The sequence below is a fragment of the Amphibalanus amphitrite genome, unplaced genomic scaffold (assembly GCF_019059575.1).
Source record: "Amphibalanus amphitrite isolate SeventyFive unplaced genomic scaffold, NRLGWU_Aamphi_draft 001538F_arrow, whole genome shotgun sequence".
Lineage (NCBI taxonomy): Eukaryota > Metazoa > Arthropoda > Thecostraca > Balanomorpha > Balanidae > Amphibalanus > Amphibalanus amphitrite.
The window spans coordinates 31,422-51,862 of NW_024883031.1; the positions used below are offsets into that span (position 1 = coordinate 31,422).

General features: G+C 51.8%; 1 protein-coding gene across 1 annotated transcript in view; it reads left to right on the forward strand.

Moving 5' to 3' along the window:
• Positions 1–11,218: 11,218 nt before the first annotated feature.
• LOC122373703 (semaphorin-1A-like) overlaps positions 11,219–20,441 on the forward strand; it is a 59,236-nt gene continuing 50,013 nt past the window's right edge. The window contains exon 1 of the mRNA XM_043352017.1: positions 11,219–11,358. Coding sequence (XP_043207952.1) covers positions 11,244–11,358 — 115 coding nt within the window. The 5' untranslated portion in view covers positions 11,219–11,243. The remainder of the gene's footprint in view (positions 11,359–20,441) is intronic.

Here is a 20,441-nt window from a genome sequence, read left to right on the forward strand (position 1 = left end):
GTGTGTGATATTAAGAACATAAAGTAAATATTTATCAATACTAATTGTTCATCAAGCGCCCCTACCTACTTTTGACCCACGCCTCTAACAATTGGCACGAAAGAGCATATGATAAATAAAACAGCTCGATCACCAATGATGGGGATGTTTCCGCTACGTGGGTATGTATAAACATATATAATTTTTTTTAAATACAAAAACGAAAAGTAATACCTTTTGAATTAATGCTACCGCATAAGCTCGTTTTTTATTTGTGTCCATTATCAGTTTGCATTTTGTTTTTATTCATCTCATTCATTTTTCAGTTTCCTCAAGGTTCGGCTAGCAAGACTGAACCTTGAAAGGAAAAAAAACTGATGTACAGTCCACAGCAGAAGTAATGTGTGGTTTCAGTCATCGGTATGTTCTGCTTCTGAAGCCTAGGAACGATAAGCCAGACTGCAACGAGACTTTAAATGTAGCTTACATGTATCTTCACCCATGCAGCTACAACTTTATCTATTGAAGTCTTCTTTTCAATCAGTCCGCATTTAAAAATCGTTGGTCAGAGCTATCCGTTGAGATTGGTAAAAACACACATTACTTTTGCGGTGGGCTGTACGAAGCAAATGCATGAACTTAGCAAATGGAGGAATGCGAGTGTGAGCACAGATTATTCGAAACTGATGGGAGGGACATTATCACATCCAATTCGTGTGTCTCAGCGCGTGATCAAATCGGCCAGAAGCACTCACGTTCCATGCTCTGGTAGACGACGGTGTTTCCGGCCTGTCTGATATCCATGAATCTCTGCGTCATAGCTAATGCTGCAGTTTTGGTTATTGCTCTTTTAGTGAGCGCTCAAGTCAGTGGACGGACCCCGTGTTAGAGTAAATACTCGTCAGTCTCCGTGCTGAAGTAACTACCGTGGTCCGTAAGACAACCCTGGGAGAGGGCGGGACCGTCGCTCGGCGGCGGCGGACTGCTGCGGCCGGTCGGCGGCTCGCGTGCCAGGTCCAGTGCCGATCCGGCTGTCCGTGGGGGAGGGCTGTGTGTGTGACGGTCCGGTGAGGTTCGCGACTCTAGGGACTGGTGATTGCGCAGTGAAGGATCAGAGGCCTAGGAGAGAGCTCTGGTCGTACGGACTCTGGTGTTGTTATTTGTAACGTAGTAGAGAGACGTTTTTAGTTAAGAATCGTCTTGAGAACACAAGTTTGTCATCTACAAGGAGCCTTATCAGGTGGGGTTTGGCGCCTATGCCTATTGCAGAAATGTTGTTGCATGTATTTCTATATCGTTGCTTATAATGCGGTGCATGAGTCAAAGTATTGTCCCCCCCCCCAAAAAAAAAGAGTAAAAGACTCATCTTGCATATATTTGCATGCCATTTGCTCATAAAATTTTATGCCGCAAACCATGGCGTAAGGAGGCCTATGGAATGATGGACGAAGAAGATAGCGTTATTTGAGTTTGTGGTCAGCGTTGTTATCAACGGTGCATTATGAAATATATTTTTGCTGTTATGGTTAAGTGGTAGTCATTCATATGCACTATGCATGTGCTGCTACTTTTGATAAAGCCAGTGAATTATAACTAATATCTACGTAATGTCTTCCACGATTAATGTACTGCAACTCGTTGGTCGTAACAAAAAATAAATAAACTTGCACCTAATTATGTAAAGCGCACGAGCCCATACCTAAATGTCAGCGTTTCATAAAATGGTATTCCATTGCATCTTTGCAGTCTGTGCTATGCAATGTCGCCAGCCTATTCAGCTCTGATCCGTGCCCAGAGCAAGTGGGCGGGTCTGCCGCTGTCTTGCACAAGCTGGGCTTGCCCTGGCGCCGATTGGGGCGACCCACGGGAGGTCGAGAGGGATGAGGGGAGGACTCAGCGCCACCTTGTCTGTATCTGCTCTGCCCTGATCCCCTGCTGAGCCGAGGGGAGGGGCCGAGTTTCGAGTATCATGACGGGACAGCAATCTTCTGCAGGCACGTGAGCCGTGATAGACAATCTCCTATATAAGGATGAATGTTCCACGATTATCTCGAGCAGCGATCAAGGTATGAAGGTGATCCGACAAAACAACCTATCGACACAAGTCACGTGTTTTATGCACTTTGGGTGCATGATGTGTCTAAAATCATAGAGATCTTATATACATATACATCTTATATACATCTTATGTATATAAGATCTCTATGTCTAAAATGACGAAAATATGATTCATGGATAACTGCAAAATGGTATCGCTAGGTTCTTTGATACTGTCAATGACGTTTTGCATTATTCACAGACTCGATGATCACATGGCCCTTATGATACAGGATCATATGATAAGTGTGCCTTTTAATGTCCCTTGTAGAGACTGCTTTGTGGTTCTGCTCCGAACGTTAGAAGATTTATATGTGCAATTGTCTACCTCATTAATTATGGACACATTTGTCACTTATGTAATGGACTGGTGGTTATCGTAATTGAAGCGCAGAGATCCATCAAGCAGCGCTATCAATCTTGATGAACCTGGAGAAATTGAATGTTACGCAAGATAGGTACTCTTGCATGTGCAACAGCTCGTATTGAAATTCACAAAAATACAATTGCTAAGAAGTGTAGTACCTCTAATGGGTTCCGTTTCTCAACAATCGCGTGTCTTCTCCAAAGTGGCAGTATGTTCTATGATTGTGGGGGATTTTATCTGTGCTCGGCACACCACAATGGTCCGTCAGCCAGCACAATGGCCGCTGGAATTCCAAAAGTGCATCCGCGATAGAAGTGTTCACACTTGGCCCGCCCGGATCGTGCAGTGATGAGAAACAGGTATCAGCATATGATATCCTCTACGAAAATCCTCTCCATTCAATTTGTTTCGTTTTAAAATATAATTTGAGTCTCGTTCCTATTCAGCACGGATTACAAAATGCATGCCCACGGAAATATGAAACATCGCTATTCGCTACCCATTGCCTTACCGCGGCAAATTTTGTCCGTTTCACTGACCCTCCTACGCAGATGGGTCTCCTTTCTATATACATTATGTGCAGTTCATCCCACCTCGCCCATGGGTTTCCGGGCGGCAGTGCGTCGAGACAGGCGAATAGAGATACGGAGGGAAATTGGGGAGCGGGGCCCCAACAAAGTTTGGCAATGCATCAGGTCAGTGGTAGCCGCGAAGAAGGACGGCCCAGACGTCCAGCCCGATCTATCTGCCGATGATTTAAATTCATTTTTTGTATCTGTCGGTCCTCGTGTCGCTGACGAGATCCGAGCCCAAAACACTCCCACCGATTTGGATGTGCGTCTCACCCGTGTCGGCGCATGCAGTTTTCAACTTCGTGAGATAACACTGGGGGAGCTCGAGCGGATTATTTTCAGCATGCGTAACTCGAGTGCCTGTGGCTCCGACAACGTCTGTGTCCGCATGCTGAAATTCGGATTCCCCGCTATTGGTGGTGTCATCTTGCATATTATCAATACCTGCTTAATCCAATCTGACATCCCCGATTCATGGAAACATTCCATAGTTCACCCTCTGTTCAAGTCCGGTAACCCTTCAGACCCCGCAAACTTCCGACCCATTTCCCTAGTTCCTGTAATCATGAAAGTAGTTGAACGCATTGTCCATCAGCAGCTCTACGCCTACCTCTCCCATAATCACCTTCTGGCATCCTCCCAGCACGGCTTCCGCCCCCGGCACTCCACGGAAACCGCGTTGCTGTCCGTCACTGAACACATCCTGGCCGCCACTGATAGGGGGGATTTGTCAATGCTATGCCTTCTAGATCTCAGTAAATGTTTTGACGTGATTGACCACGATCTTCTGATGCAAAAACTGATGTTACACGGCACTGAAATTTCCTGGTTCGCCTCCTATCTACATGGACACACTCAGAGCGTGTCTTTGAAAGATGTATCCAGACGTAGAGTGCTGTCTAGGCCTCTTTCTAATGCCATGGGTGTCTTCCAGGGCTCTGCGTTAGGGCCGCTTCTTTTCACCATTTTCTCTAACAACTTGTCGCTATACGCGGGCGACGCAAAAGTGTTTCAGTATGCCGATGACACTCAAGTATTGGTTAGCGGTCCAGCTCGGGACCTCGAAGTTCTCATCTCGCGCATGGAGGACTCGCTCGCGTCTCTCAGTGACTGGTTTTGCGCTAACGCCCTCAAAGTGAACGCAAGTAAAACACAGCTTATTGTATTTGGCAGTCGTCAAAATCTACGTCAATTACCAGACTTTAGAGTACCATTCTGCGACGCAGCGTTGCAACCGTGCGCACAGGTCGGGAACCTTGGCGTCACTTTCGACAGCACTATGTCATGGGACGCACACGTCTCTGAACTCTGCCGCCGGTGTACGGGACTGTTGATTGGTCTTTCACATGCGCGCCACTGTCTCCCAGATGGCATCATTCGAACGCTCGTGACGGCACTCGTTGTATCGCGTATCCAGTACTGCCTTTCAGTTTATGGTAATGGGTCCCAAAAAAAATTCGATCGACTCCAAAAAATTCTTACCTTCGCTGCTAGAGTTATTTTCGGCCGCCGTAAATTTGACCATGTCTCCGACCTGCGAACAAAACTCGGTTGGTTGTCCCCGCGCGGTATGTCCGATTTCCACACCCTTGTCATCGCACACAAGGTCATACAGCGCCGAGAACCCGAGCAACTAGCAGCCCTGTTCGTCGCTAATAGCGCTATCCGCGAGAGACCATCCAGGCAAGATCACCTCTTCCATCTTCCCCGTCCGCGGCTGGAAACGGGCAAGCGGCGGTTTGGCTATCGAGCTGCAGCTCTGCTGAACAGCCTGCCACCTCACCTGTCGCAGCTGCCTCCCGCCCGCTTCGCCCGCGCTGTTAAAGCCGCAATCGTGGACGATGAATCAGCACATCGTCGCTGACCAATAGGATGGGGGTGGGTAAGAGCAATGAGGCTGTCCTGAGAGTGTTTTGTCCTTGTTTTGATGTGAGTGAATGTGCAAATGTGTTGAATGATTAGATTAGCAACCGCGGATACGGATTCTGAGCAGTAATCGCCACGCACATCGTATGTGGATCGCTCTTAAATGTAAATACAATTTCCCGTCAGTCCCACCTCCTCCATTGCCTAGTAGACGGGTCCTCTGCCCACCAGTTTAAGCTGGTCACGTCGCCTCGGATAGGGTCAAACTAATCGGCGCTGGCGTCTGTCTGGGAGCCGCTACACAATGCATACGCCGCGCCGCGCCGGTCCGATGAGGCTGCTGAATACGGTGCGTCCTCACTAACCGACTGAATGCGGAGACCCCTGCCACCCGCGCCGTGCCAGCCCACACGAGCCAACCTTTCTGGGAGCCAGTGGCCGCGCGCTGACACAATCCATTATTGATGACAATAAATCACTCCGATCGGACCATCTTGCGCCGACTGCAATCGGTGACAATATGCACGGGGAACGCTCCCGATTTGGCCACATGCTGCAGCAGCTCCTCGCGATGTGTGTTTCTACATGGGACCGGCTCCGGTGGTTTTGTCGAACACTGGATGGGTTTTATGCTTCGTCGAAGGTTATCGAATTTCTTAGTATTCAGAGTATGATGTATTAGTCAGTGGCTAAAGTTTTATATTGATGCTGTTCAAAAGCCTCCTACTATTATGAGACTTTGTGCACATCAATCAAGTTTGAGATAGCCTATTTCGACGAATAACCTTTTGCTGACCTTTTAGCCAAAGTTCAGAGACGGCAAAGACTCCTTTAGTGATGCTCCTCAGGCAATGTGATATTTTACCTCCCTGTTCCCTGGGGCTACTCCTGCTACGGTCAGTCACAACCACCGTGATTGGCGTCATGGGCAGCGAATATAACCTATCTACATATATCTGGGTTTCTATAACATGACCTCATCCCGTACATTTAAAGACATTTCTATTGACTCACCTTTTGCTTCGTATAGATCATTGCTGGCTCAGTGGCCGTCGACCGGATATCATACGACCTTTGCAGCTTTTGGTATTAGTGTTTTTATTCAAACTCGCTCCATCCAGAGATAGGAATCCTGCGTTCCCGGGTCTGGATTGATTTCACTGTGCAGTGTGCACGCTGCCGATTGCACCCAATTAGATCGTACAGCGCTCTGGCAGTCCTGATTACACCCACAGAGCATTGAATAGAGCTGCTGAAGACACTGCAAGCTCAGCATTGCAGGCAAATGTGAACGGCTATCTCCCAATTAAAAGAGTCCGCGTGCGTCACTGTGGCTGGCCGGCCTGACCGCTGACGTCACATGTATGTAACGGTGGTTGAGTTCGAGGTAGGTATAATATGTAACTGCGCGTATATCTGTATAGACGAGGAACAGCGGTGGACGGTCTCTCGAAGGCAGCTCGCCTGGGAGGACTAGCGGTCTGGGTAACATGGAATGCGGGGGGGGGGCTGTAAGAGAGCCGTGATTGTTGCCGACACCGCCAGTAGCTAGATTAGGCAGCTGACTGCTCGGCCGCCATTGTCGACGATGAGTCGGTAGTTTTGTGTGACACGTGCCTGAGTTAACGTCCAGAGGCCGTGCTACCTTTTGGCCTCCGAGGCCGCTGGTTACCGTGCGAAGTAACCGTGTGTTCGGGCCAGCTCAGCGAGGGTTGACCAAGAGATGAGGCAACTACTGCCGATACTGGGTCTGTTCATCGTCGTCGTGTTCATAGTCGATGGGTACGAGCAGGGCAAACAAGTGACTGGTTAACAGAGAGCAGGGCCTGTGAGCGGTATCTGAGCAGAATATTCATGCTCTGGGCGGGGGAGGGGAGAGGCGCTGGCGTGTGCTGCTGTGTGTATGCAGCTCCCGTCGCCGGCGAGCTCTGCCGCGGATGGCTCGGGTCGTGTCCGGTAGCCGGCCGGGTCCTCACTGCAGACAAACACGCAAACAATTACACCGCGGGCAGCGCGCGCCAACAAGGCTCAGTGGCGCCCGGCTAAGCACGGGATCGATGCCCATATCGACCCAGCGGGCAGCCGGCACTCATGGCAGACAAATTTAAACAGCCCTCCGGCCGGCTTCAACCTGGCCTGTCTTTAATTAACCGCCAGGGGTAGATTTACGATAATGTATTGGGGAATGGTCGACACGAAATGCAGACTGTACAGCGGCGGCGAGTCATCCGATCAACAATGCGCCGCTCCCTCCCCCGCCGGCCGCCGGGCGGACGCCGTCGTTTGACTGGCCGTGAGCCAGTAACCGCCGGTCCACGGCCCACCAACGGGCACGTTGGACAACCACGGCACACCTGTGCAACCGTTTCCTGTTTTTGGTTTCTACAGACCGTAACGAGGCATTGTCATTTGTTGAACAGTGCCGGGCGAGCAGCGGGCACGGCAGTTGTGACTCACTATTTGCAGCTGTCTTTTGGCGCCGGCACATGCTCTGCTATTCGCCCTCCCCTCGATAGGCATCGGACGCAAACAACAATGAAACCGCCAGCAGAACAAACCTATCGGTCTGCCAGATCGGACTAACAGCGGAAGGAACAATAACCAACTGGCCACGGGTCTGCAGATAGGTATACCATCCGTCCATTCATGTTTCAGCTCCGTCAGCAAGCACCCTTCCGCTCGACAAAAAGCAGATGCTTGTGCTGAAATTTCGGAATTGATATCTTCATCTGAAGAGTGCTATCCCCGTTGGTTGTCAAGAGCGGTACCCGCATACCGTGGTTTTGTGATAATACCGTGGCAGGAACTGGCTGGAATGTTGAACGGGCGCGCCCCTTTCGTGCACAGCAGAGGCAGAGCGCTATTTATATCCCCTGCCGAAAGTAGCGTCAATTTTCACCGTAAGTATGTGTTCGTGCTTGGCTTACTGGCCTCCTGGCAGATGCATCTTTCCACTGTAAGGTGCCTAAAGGTTTTATGTGTAAATACCATTGTTTCCTGGGGCCGTATTCACGTCGATCATTTTCGTGAGAATTTTCCTAAGTTTGACCTACTTCTTAAGTAAATTTTTTTAATCACGTGAATTCCGTCGATAAAAACTTAAGAAGTGTCGACGTGAATACCAAATTATACTTACGAAAGAAAATCGACTTACGAAGTCGACGTGAATACGGCCCCTGTTCTCTGCAAAAAGTATCATTTTCGTTTCTCCGAACGCCGAAGATCCACCTTCGCTTCCGTTCGTGATCGACGCCCCGTTCTCGTGAGCTGCGGCTTAGTCGCCGTCGTCACCGGGGCTGTTTCCCCCCCCCCATCCCTCCCCCGTGGCGCTGTCCAGGCTCCTGACACTATGCGGATCTGCGCAGAGCGCCAAAATTATCCGGGACATCAGCGTTTGGTGTCGCATCAGAGCCCCGTTTACCTGGGTGTCTCAGCAGTGGCGTCGCAGCGTTGTCGCTCGTCCAAAAACCGATTACCGTGTCGCAGCTGAGCGGGTAGAACAAATGGCGTGCAGCCTTGGCCATGTATCTGATGTATAGTGCAGCTCCAGGTATAGCAGCCAACGTTAGCACATTCCATGGGTCTTTTTCACAGAAGTTGGTTGGTAATCCTTTTGTTGTTATCGCCCGGCTGAGCGCAGGAATGTTTCCATTGTAAGCGTCGTGCGCTGTTAAGCTATCCACTTGGATCACGGGGCAGAAGTATGTACACGGGTCGGGACCGGAAGCGGTGTTCGCGAGGTGTCTCTAACCGGAAAACGCGTCCAGCACGCCATGGACGGTGTTGGTGACAACGGAGGACGATCATTTCTCGAAGACGGCAGCACATCAAGGACGGCAATCAGGCTCGAGGACCAACACAGACACCGCGGTTAATGACGCATCCCTGTGCGCTGTTCACCTCACTCATCGGCGGCCGCGGCGTCTTCAAGGCGAACGGTGTAATTACATGCTATTGGTTTTCGTTCGCTCTTCGAATTTCAAAAGCTGATCAGTGGATGCGCCATTTTATATTCCTGGATCAGGTTTGTAAGAAGTGTCTGTTTGCAAACATGTTCCGCAACAGCAAACAAATCATGACAGCAGTTTGTTTAGAACGTTCAAATAGTTTGTTTCCTGCATCGAGAGCAGGGGCTTTCCTCCAATATGAAACCAGCGAAGTTGCGCTTACCAGACCTGTTGTGTGACAGACGGCAGCAATGCGGCGCCCGAGGCCCGCGGCGATCTGTCGCGATGCTGGCACACGGTACTCTGATTCCGCGATGCAGTCCCTCCCTGTCGGGTCTCCGTATAGCGTGGGTGAACGCAATCGACATCCCGACAAACTTGGAATGAGGACATCCACCAGCATAGTTGCTCTCTTCTGAACCGCCAGGGACCGGCAGAACTTTGAGATGTATGTGTGTGCGTTAGCCAAGATCGCCAACTATTTTCCGTTGCTGTCTCCGTCAATATATGAGATTGGCTTGTGAGCTGCGAGCTACCAGCCGCCAGCGTCGTCCTTGTGGAGTGGAGGCATGCTCAAACGGTATGCGTCTGCTCACGGTAATTACGCGCACGTCCAAACTGTCCGATCGACAGTGACTGAGAGGATATAAAGGAATTCGCCCAGGAGCGTCCATTGTCCAACGGCCATATCGCCGGCGCAGTCACCAGACCAGTGATTAGAGTTGTATGTGGTCTCTCCGTAGCCTTTGTCAGATGATATCCATCCAGTTCGCTGAAGGCCATCCAGTTAGGCCGGCCCGGCCACTCGGCTCGGACCAGCACCGTATATTATTGATATTTACCAACAGACTGCTCGGAGCGGTCACAGGTGGTATCATTAGACGACGGTCGGCCGTCCAGAACCAATCACCCACTCGATCGGTGTCGGCCGGCTTCCGCTATTGTAGCGCCGGACGCGTCTGCCGGCCGGTCAGCTGCAGAGGTCCAGGGCCGTGGCGGGCCGGTGGGTCCGGCCACGAGGCCACCCCGTGCGGCACGGCAGCAGAGGCGCGGACTCCACTTTCACCGTTCGGACCGGCGCGGGCACCACAGGAGTTGGTGTGGACCGGGGAACAGGGACATGAGAGGCCAAACGCGGGAGATGACAGGCGGTAGCGGCACGTAGGCCTCCACTGCAACGGCGACTGAAGGTAATAGGCTGAGGTTGTTTTCGTCGGACACCGCTTCCATTGACGAATCAACAAGATGGTTCTTGAGATGATGAAATAGCGACGAATCAACATGATGGTTCTTGCGATGATGAAATAGCAAGAATATTTCAGAGGGTTATTGCAATAATGTAAATAATAAACCAATTAGTACAAATCAAATATATTCAAAAACATACAAAGCTTTCGGCTTCAGCAGCCTTGATCACTGTGGCATAATGTACAGTATTATCGGTGCAAATATTCGTCGTAACCCTCTAAAGCTCTTGAAAATAACAAATTCATTTTACAGTTGATTATCTAATCTGTCATGAATAATCAACAATTATTGCAATACATAACTTCGGACGCACTTTGCCTTGTTGCAATATGCTGCTTCTTGTCTTTTCGTTAAAACCTTTTTCAGACGGATGCTTCTGGCTCATTGACTTTAATCAGAAGATCGAGCTTACTTCTGGGAGCAAACCGTTCTAAATGTGTTGTAGCATCTTTTCAATTATATTGCAGTTCAAACTTAATGGGATTAAGTTAGCTGAATGGGATGGGCACATGCGTGAAGGGGTCGTCTCGGTGATGGCCATCAGCTCAGAACAATGCATTGAGATGACTTGGAGAACAGCTCGACGCTATTCCTCAGCCGTGAAGCTGGTAGATGTTTAAAAATTTCTATAGAGAGAAACGAACTATATTCAGTAGCGGAGAGCAATCTACTATCTTATGCTACCGACACAATATGCGAACTGCAAGAACTTTATTTTGCCGAGGCCGATTAAAGTGGATTCAATTACTTGCTTGATATAAATAACCTGTAAACAGTTTGCTGTCGAGATAAAAGATGTAGGCCAGGTGTCCGATGGATATCTGGGACACTGATATCAACGTCTCGGGATTTTAAATGCTCTGAAGTAGAACGACTAAACGATAGCTATCATTGAAATGTTTGGCTTTCAATAAAGTGGGACACACAATCTCACCATTGATCGTATTTCCAAAGTGCTTTTAAACGTTTCTCCTTCTGACCGTTCGCGAGAAATGGTTATGGTCTCTGACCAGCATACTAAAGTGTCAGCAGCATTATTTTGTTGGCGCCGATGTCGTGTAGGTAATTAGACGACAGTGACCGAATGTTTATGTTTGTCTGTGTTCCAGGGCATGTCTCGCTGGTCGGCGGAGTCTCGCCAGTCCAGCGTCTGCTCTCTTCTGAACCATGGCCGACCTTCTGCGCGCCCGTCTACCTCCACTGCTGCTGGTGATCTGCCTGCTGGCCTCCGCTGCTGCCTGGCAGGAGGACCTGGTGGCGCGCAACCCCAACACCACCCTCGGTGAGTACAGGACAATCCCAACTCTGCCGTCGAAGCCACCACGCCCCCAGCTTCGGAGCCCGGACCTTTGCCATGGCACGCCCGGACTGCGGCATGGGCAGCTAGAGAGTGGACAAGGCGGACACGGGCGGACACGGGCGGTCATTGGCGAACACGGGCGGACACGGGCGGACACGGGCGGACACGGGTGGAGTCCCGACCCAGGTCACGTGCGGCCAGTCCTCTGAGCGGGACAGACCTGAGACCACCCGGCCAGTGACGGGCCCGGTCATCGCCAGCGTTCCGCCGCCGACTGACCGAGCTTCGCGGCCCAGCTCTACCTCTGTGGAATAAAAGAGACCCATAATAGAAGGCCCGCTCGCCGGCGCCGTCCGTTAGGCCATAAATGTGCCGCGGAAAGTGGATTATTTAGTGTCAACCGAGCCGATGAGGAAGAACGGCTGCATCTTTTCCGGTGATGTAGACAAAGTGTCTTTCCTTGTTGATCAGACAGCAGTTGTAATGTGCAAATAAGGATGAAGCTCGTATTCCAGTAGAGTGTAGTATGGCGGTCTTGTCGGACATTGTATGGGTACACTGTCCTGTACGACAGACAGAACAGGGCTGAGTGAGCATTCGGTATCGCGCCGGCACAGGTGGTGTCGACTTTCCGGGGCTGGTAAACAACGCGGCAACAAACACAAAAACAACACGTGCCGCACCGCCAGTTCGCAAAACTACCCAATACCAGGACATTGTCCACGATGGTCATGCACATCCATCAGGATCGTGCCATGATTGTCGCTGTGTTCGTGCAGCGTCACATTAAGCCTAATCTCCACGGGCCCGATCATCAGGTGCCGACCGGTTTGCCAAGGCTCAGCTGGACTCTGGCTCCTGGCTCCGCCTGGCCAGGTGGCCCCTCGGAGTGGTTCGATGGGTGGCCACGCTCCGTCACCCCGCCGTCGGGCGTGCCCTCATGTTTAGTGCATACGACCTGTCACGGGCGGTAATTCCCGGACCATGTTCTGATCGAGTCTGTGGACAGTTCCCGCAGCCAGCCGGCGGTAAAAGCCTTGCTGATGTTGATCGGCCTGTCCGGTGGGTGGCTGTGACTTACCCTTCGGCTGGGCACTCCCGGTTCGCTGAAAGACTCCGCCACGGTGAGGTGACTATCGACTATCGAGGCGTCCCCGTGTGATGTGCAGTCTGAACTACCTGGGACGTCCACTGCGTCGCTCATCGTGCGACACGTCTGCCCATCGGCGGCCGGGCAGAACACTGACGATCGTGAGTACGCCACGGGAACCCAACCACCGCCAACCACTGCCGCCGCCTGGGACCGTAGCGCCGCCTCGGGCCTCACAGGCGATCAACGTCTCTGAACAGTCGCATTACTGCCAATCAGTCATTGAGACGGACGGACAGGCGGCGGACAGCGTGGCTACTGCGAGTGGCCAATCAAAACGGGATGTGACAGCTGAACATGTGACCGGACACGGTGCGCACAGACAGCAGAGTGATCACACTCGGCCACGGCTGCTGAAAGAGGAGGTATGTGGGTCAATCCTCAGGGGCTGAATCACCTGCCGGGCGCAGTCTGACAGGTCACAGCGCCGGTCAGCTTCGAGCGATCGACAGACTGACGCGGCAGTAGATCGGAGTAATCCGGACTTACCCAGACCTGCTGAAGGCATGCTGAGTATTCCCCCTATCAGCAAATATTTATTCCGACCCTCTAGAGCTAGGGGCGCCGGGTATTCCACCCGCCACCTGTATGTGATAAACACTGAGATAATTATGATGATAGCATCAGTGACTCAAGCAATGCACCATGAGCATCTTGTATGTAGATGTTGAACGTAATGCCGATCGCCTTGCAATGACAGTTTTGCTGATCATTTCGCCACTCTCCCTTCGCCTCATGCCCTGCATCATCCAGCGCTGTGTGTCGCATGCAACCATTAAGAGCATTATGGGTTGAAGGTCATGTTTTCCCGTTCTCTGGTGTGGGAAAGTGCTGACCTTCGATTCGCCATTAAACACACCTCCTTGCAGCCCACGGCGTATGACATAATCTCTGCCGAACATATATCTTCTTGTAAGGAGAATCAAAGCGGTCGTGTCGCCGCCAATGACTCACAGTCGATTGCCCACTCCCCTCTCGTTCTGTTACGTCATAGGTCGATTGGTGAGAGCCATCAGCGGGGGAGCACTCTGGCGCCGTGCATGCTAATGGCCGCGGAGCGTGGCACGTAAAAAGTGCTCTAAAGAGTCGTGTCCATACTCCGGCGAACGAAGACGTCAGCCTTCCTGGAATAGCGGCTCGGTCATCTGCAGTGAATGGTCTGAACGGGCCTCTCGGTACGGATCGCGTTCACCTGTGTCTGGAGCGGTAACTCCTGGCCATCTCCCTCTCATGCTGAGCTACGTACTCATTACATCCCTCACAGTTCCTCGCTATGCCTTACGTTCCCGCTGACCCTTTATGCTCCCTTCCAGATCCCCCAAGGTATCTCAGGAGGGAAGCGTTCAGGGTGCTCTTCTGGTGCTCCCAGACCCGCTTCGGGACACGAATTCTCGGACCTAGGTGCGGCGCTCCCCCCGCCCTTAACCCTTCGATTGGAACGTGTCCTCACTCCCCTCCCATCCTGAGCTGTTCTCCACTCTCCAGTGTAAGACAGCTCGTATAAGCTGACCTCCACAGCTTCCCGCCGCGATGGGTCATCAGATCTTTATCTACGTTGCCTCAGGAGAGCTATCAAGGTCGATAATATTCGGTAAGAAACGGTTCCCAATCCTTTTGCATTGCCGCCAGGTGATGGTGGGGTGCCCCTAAAATTCGATGCAAAACCGTTTGCCATCGAACCCCGTGACACAATTTCCATGATGCAGCACCTCCTGCACTCCCCCTCCAACACCTCCTCGCCATTCATCTGCGCAACAATTGTCGGCGCGGCCTAAATTTGGCGCGGCCGGCGCCGCGCTGGCAGTGGTGTCGCGGCGGTGATGGGGCCACTCCGCCCCCTGCAGCGGCTTCAGTGATGCTGCAGGATAGCCTTACACTTCACACCGACAGAGGCAGAGGTCCCTTGTTTGGAGATGTTCCGGGGCGCCGCTTCAAGCGGCGGGTAGTGGTCTACAGTGTCGCGCCGCCCCTTACTAACAACGCCGAAGCATCAGATACAGGGGCGAGGTGGTTAGCAGGAGGGCCGCCCTGATGGCCGCCGATTGCAGGAAGGTTTGTGTGCTCGCCCTGCAAGGTGCTGTGCATAATGAGCTGCTCATACCACCCACCCAGGCGTGTTATCAGTTCGACCGGCCATTCCGGCGCATACATAACACCGGCGCGAGCAACAGCAGCCAGTCGTTCCGGGACGACTTCATTTGCAGTAGAGCACGGGCCTTTGGGCACGGTTTGATCTACCTACGGCGCGGACTAGCCACTCTACCGGCCCATCAACCCAGTGCCGCTGGTTTCCGGGCACCGGGGCCGGGGCCGACCGGAGTGCTCGTGCCGCAGAGCTCCGGCCTCGACCGAGATCGCGGCGCCGCTCGGCGAGCTCCCGAGTGTCGGCGGACCCCGTGGTCCCCGGCGGAGGCGACCCCGCCCGACCGAGCTCGCTTGGGTGCCTCTGAGCACATCTGAGCACCCCTGAGCGCCCCTGAGCGCCCCTGAGCGCCCCTGGTCGTCTTTGGAACGCCGGTGGATCCCGTCGGAGGCTGCAGACGGCGGACCGTCCTCCAGGCGCTGATCGTGGCCAGATAGATCGGCCAGGGGACACCATCTCGTCGCGGCGGCTGACAGCGTAGAGCCGATAGCCCGAGCCAGAAGGATGAAGTCAGCGGTGATGCCGCTCTCCGCGCCAAACTGATGCGATTGAGTGATGGTGACGATAAGTTACCGCCTTCATCACAGTTCAGTGGTCGGAGTTAGGTGCCTTCCGTAAAGGGCGTTGGTTGTTGGCCCGAGGGAGCCGATGTCTTGTCACGTAATACCTTTCTGAAGACGGTATGGTCTAACGTTTGTTCCGCGATGTTTCCTCTGTCAAATGTAATCCCCTATCTCCAAGCAACGTTAAATAATGGTTCACTGCATTAACAATGAACCTGTTCCATGAAACGTATGCCAAGCGTAAACCATTTTCCTTAGCTCGTTATACCAAGTTAACCCCATTTTTGTTAAGTCCGTGTTGTCGTCGATGCATGTTGATTGTACCCGTCAGACGATATTTGGCCAGCGCCATTTTGTTGAACAGACACGGTGCTGCTGATACTGTTCGTGTTCATGTATTGTGTTCTTGCTCGTGTTCATGTCCAGTTTTATGCAGCCTGTACTCGATATCGTGGTCGGCTTTTTATGGTCACCATATCGGGACAACAAAAAGTTTTCGTTATGAAGTTCTCGTGTCCGTCGCATGACCACACATCGCTGCCCCCCCCCCCCTTGTTTAACAGTGTCCTCACGTTACTTTGCATGAGACCCTATCAAGATCAGCGCCCAAATACCCCATGCGCTTTGTCCTGATTCATCGAAGAAGGTATGGGCATGATCTGTTAAATGCTAATAAAAAAATAGCGCCAAACCATTTTTGGACGGTAATGAATTCATAAACGTCGCGTTACAAGTCAACAGTGCGGCTGGCGGCAACTCAATCACGAAACCAATCGGAATCAATCACTTCAGCCGTTTTCCTGAAGCAAATTTAATGACGTCTGATTTAAAGACATCAATTAATTCAAGTCGTAATCAATTGCAAAACGAATGACACTGTCTCCATAAGATCATTTTAACAAAGCCTGTCAGCAGGTAATCGTTGCTGTAGCGATTTTACATTCGGGCAACTGGACCCGTTTAAATAGTATCGGAGCGATCAAAAAGAGAGCACAAACAGGAAAACACCTCGACGCACATAACCTTTCGGCCTTGCGACGTCAGTGGCCGTCTGAGCCTAGTGACGACAGTGGGTCGCAGTTGACGGCCGGCGCGTCCGACCCGTCCATTCATCCAGAGGGTGCGGCGACACGCAGCGTCGCGGCACTGACCTTGCAGCCGCCAGAGACGGCAGAGATAAGGACGCCGCAGGAGCGTCAGGAATGGCACTGGTTCCGGCGCGGTCGGCGCACGCAGCTCGCCGGCCCCAAATGAGACAGCCGTCGAGGCTAACCGCAAATCTTAGAATGCTTTTAAATGAAAAGTCGCACTTTTTGCGTTTTTCTTGAGAGGCCTTTGTAGCGAGTTATTTCATGGCAGTAATTTTCCTTATGGTTATACTGCGTATAACTGTGAGTCAATAGCACATAAGTAGTTCACGACACCCGGAGCGCTCAACGATAGGTGAATCAACTGCGTGCCGTCCTGCATAACTGGGAAATTTTCGATTTTTTGCGCTCTCTGTAGCTTGTAGATGCCGCTCGGACTTGTTTTATCGAGGAGCGAGCAGCTTGCCTGCATTCAGTCATCAGACAGAACTCGAATCAATGAGCACTGAGCAGTGAGCAGAGAAAAGCCTTGACTTGCAGCGTCTCCTCATGTTGAAAACGCATTGTGCTCACGAATCCCCAAAAGTCTGCTTTGCACTCTTTATGACAGAGTCCTGTCCGATCCAACGTGATCTATATTAAATTGGTGCGGATTTCATGACGTTGATGACCTCGGTGACCTCTGCTCACTGGGTCGGGTCGTCTCTAGTTCCTGTTCCGTGCCGGGTTCAGGGGTCACGTTTACAGTGCACCCGCTGCCGGGGCCACAAGGGCAGCTGTCGTTCTCAGCAGTCGGGCGTTCGCACGGCGCTATATTTAGACGGTAAGCACTTGAAATTACGTGTGATATTCATAATAGGTATAATGTCGCAATCGTTTGGTCCCTTTTTGTAACTTGGTTAAAAAAGCACTGTCATTATATTTTTTTATTTTGCCATTTCAAGCAAAATTAAGTTTTTAATGGTTTCAGCTACGTTATATGTATATGATGCACACCTTCTATATACGTGTGGCTGACAAAGCCCATTGATTCTACTTCCGACTCCTGTAAAGCGAAGTCCGACAAATGTGCATACACTTACATGTGCAAATTCGTTCCGAGCAGTGGTTTCCAATTCAAATCCAATCCAATCCGAGGGTGTCACAAGGTTACTCTCATGAATGCACAGCGCAGTGCATGATCATGATTGTGCTCAAGGTTTCTGGCGCTCATTCTGACGCAACTGGACAGTCAGTAGACGTCTCTCAACGCAATTGATAACCTGACGGGGTGACCGCTCGTTGCGCCGGGCCGACCCTCTTCAGTGGGATTTCTACACGACTGCGGAAATGTGACGCAATGTCTCTGACAGCCCAGACCTTGGCACACCGGAGTCGGCGAGCAGTGTTGCAAGGCCCAGCACAATCTAGCGACATACAGAGAGTGACACATTGACAATTATTTGTGCCGCTTTTGCATAATCTGCAGTGATTCGGTAGATCTCTAAAACCCAGGTGGGTATAAGCATTTCTAAGAAGCCTGTTCCAATGCACAGATGGACCTTTGTGGGGATCCGTCATAGGAGATACACATCATCTGGTGGAAGCGCCGCTGCAGCGGAATACTGAATGGATGACACTCCCGTCTATCCAACACCTTACATAACCTCTGTCTGCCCATCTGCAGTCTCCACGCCTGTCGTTTCTGTTGCCTGTCACTTGTAGTGCCCTCATCGTCACTTATCTGTCGTCTACGTTGTATTACAGATGACTTCCTCTGTCATTAACCATACCGCTCTGTCGGGACAGATGGAGCCTTCTAGTCAAGAGATCTGTTGCCCCGTACACCTCCCTTGTGTGGCGGCAGCACGACCACTGGTCACTGGTCCTGCCACTGGTCCTGATCATCAGTGACCAGCGGATCATCCTGGCTAGATGGGTATAGGGGTGCAGAGTTGTGAGTGAGCCGATATCTCACAGAACCGATCACTGCGACCCTGGAGCTCTGACGGATGGACTGCAGAGGCGGCTCTGGCCGGACCAGGAAGCGCTAAGGGTCGGGATGGCGACGGAGAACAGGAGTGAGCTGCGGACCATCCGTAATGAACCGCTATATCGCTGATAGAGATATGCGTATCGTCCTGGTGCGCAGTTACTCTGATAACCGCACCGCGGAGCAGTGTATAATGTTCGCCGTTCGGTGTTCACGCATAAACACCGCGAGTGCTCAGAGCAGTCACACGGCTCACAAACTCTGTACACTCGCCACCTCCTGCAAACAAAACGACAGGCGGCAGGATTGCAGCGGCAGCCGTCACAGGTTGCGAGACCGGCTGTAAATCGTGCGCGGCCGATTGGTGTGTCAGATGAGATGGCCCGCGAGCCGGCGCGCAGCGAGTCCTGTGTGTTGGCCGTCATTGCTGCGCGGCCAGTCGGCGACCGACCTGTTCTTGCAGAGACGGTCGGGCGACCGGCCGACACTCTGCTCCGATTCAGCCCGATAGCCAGTGCACTGCAGTGTGCACTGCAGTGTGCACTGAGACGGTATCCGTCCGGAAATGACCCGCGACGCGGCCGCCGTCACCGTGAGATGGTCTGTTGGTTTTTGGCAGTAGGTGTCTGTCCTGGCTGTAGTAACTGCTGACGTGATCGGAGCATCGCTGACAGTCACGTCCTGCCTGTTGGGATGACGAGAGTGAGGCTGGTGCCACGATGACGCCCTCGAGAACCGGTTGGAGTGCGGCCGCGCTGCAAATGAAAGGGAGAATGGCCGCGCCAGGAGAATGCACGATGACCTAACACTAACGGATGGCAGGCTCCGTTATGCCTGCAAGGCAGTCATGCATTGCGGCACAGTATCGAAACAGGCGCCGTGCGCTCCGGCACAGTATCGGTACAAGCGTCTTTTCCGTATCGCCTCGATGAAATCTACCATCAGACTGTTTGCTCGTGATTGGCTATAAAATGTCTTAGTACGCTGAATCTGGCAGGTCAGCTGATGCTTGTTTTGCAGATAAGGGATGGTTTTTCGAGATGTGCAATTGACTTTATCGTGCAATTGACTCATAAAGTTCACCCACTTGCTCGTGTTTTTAGGAGGCCTCACTGCGATATGATAGATTGCAAAGAGTACTCGATGCATTTCGTCACCTTTGTGGACATGCTAACACGAAGAGGAAAATTATGACGGAAAACTATTTTTATTTGTTGGAACATTTATCTATAAGCATATGCACAACCACAGCACAATGTTTTTGGTCCACACCACGAAGACATGCACCCAGTCACTGAATTCGTAAACAGGAAAAGAGGATATTACGATCAGGATGCTATCTAGAAATAGCAGAATATTTTTTAAATCCGAGTTTATGAATGATGCTGTCACGCGATGTTACGATAACAAAGCGTGCATTGTCTAAGAAAACATCGGATCCTGACTTCCTGAACTGTAGTCCTGTAAGTGACACAATAACGGGGTGTTGGCCTGGCGGGGTACCGGTCACCTTGGTGTTGTGAGTCGTCACGAGCTGTCGTGAGCCGTGACCAATGGGCTTAGGCCACTGCCGGCAGTCGTCCGCTCGGCAAGGTCCGCTTGGTGAGGTCCGCTTGGCAGGATCGCTCGGCAGTCTGTAGACGTGCGTCCCTGGCAAGCGCTGTCGGGAACAGCCAAGCGCCGCAGCTCAGGTGCTGAATACTGCAGCTCGCGCCGAAAACAAAGCCGTCGGACAGAGCGCCGCCCACGTCGCTGCCGTGGAGAGGTCAGCAGTAGAGTTGCAAAGTTTCCCCCAAAGGCTGCTACCGGCACCGCCCCGCCCCACAATTTTTTTTTGGGGATACCGGCATGCTACCACGCCCAAAGCAAAAACACCACACCAAATTACCGGCATACTAAAAAACCTGCATTGTTGATTCCAGTTTACCCCTACAAGAGATGCCACATTTTCCTCTTAGTGTCCAAAGTTTGAATCATATGCTAATAATTTTTTTTTGTGCAAAACCAAAAATACCGGCATGCTACCGGCAAGACATGCCAGATACCACAAAAAAACCTGCGGTAGTGAAAAATTACCGGCATGCCGGTAATGCGGTAGGGAAACTTTGCAACTCTAGTCAGCAGCCGTGACCTCGGGCTGGTGACACGG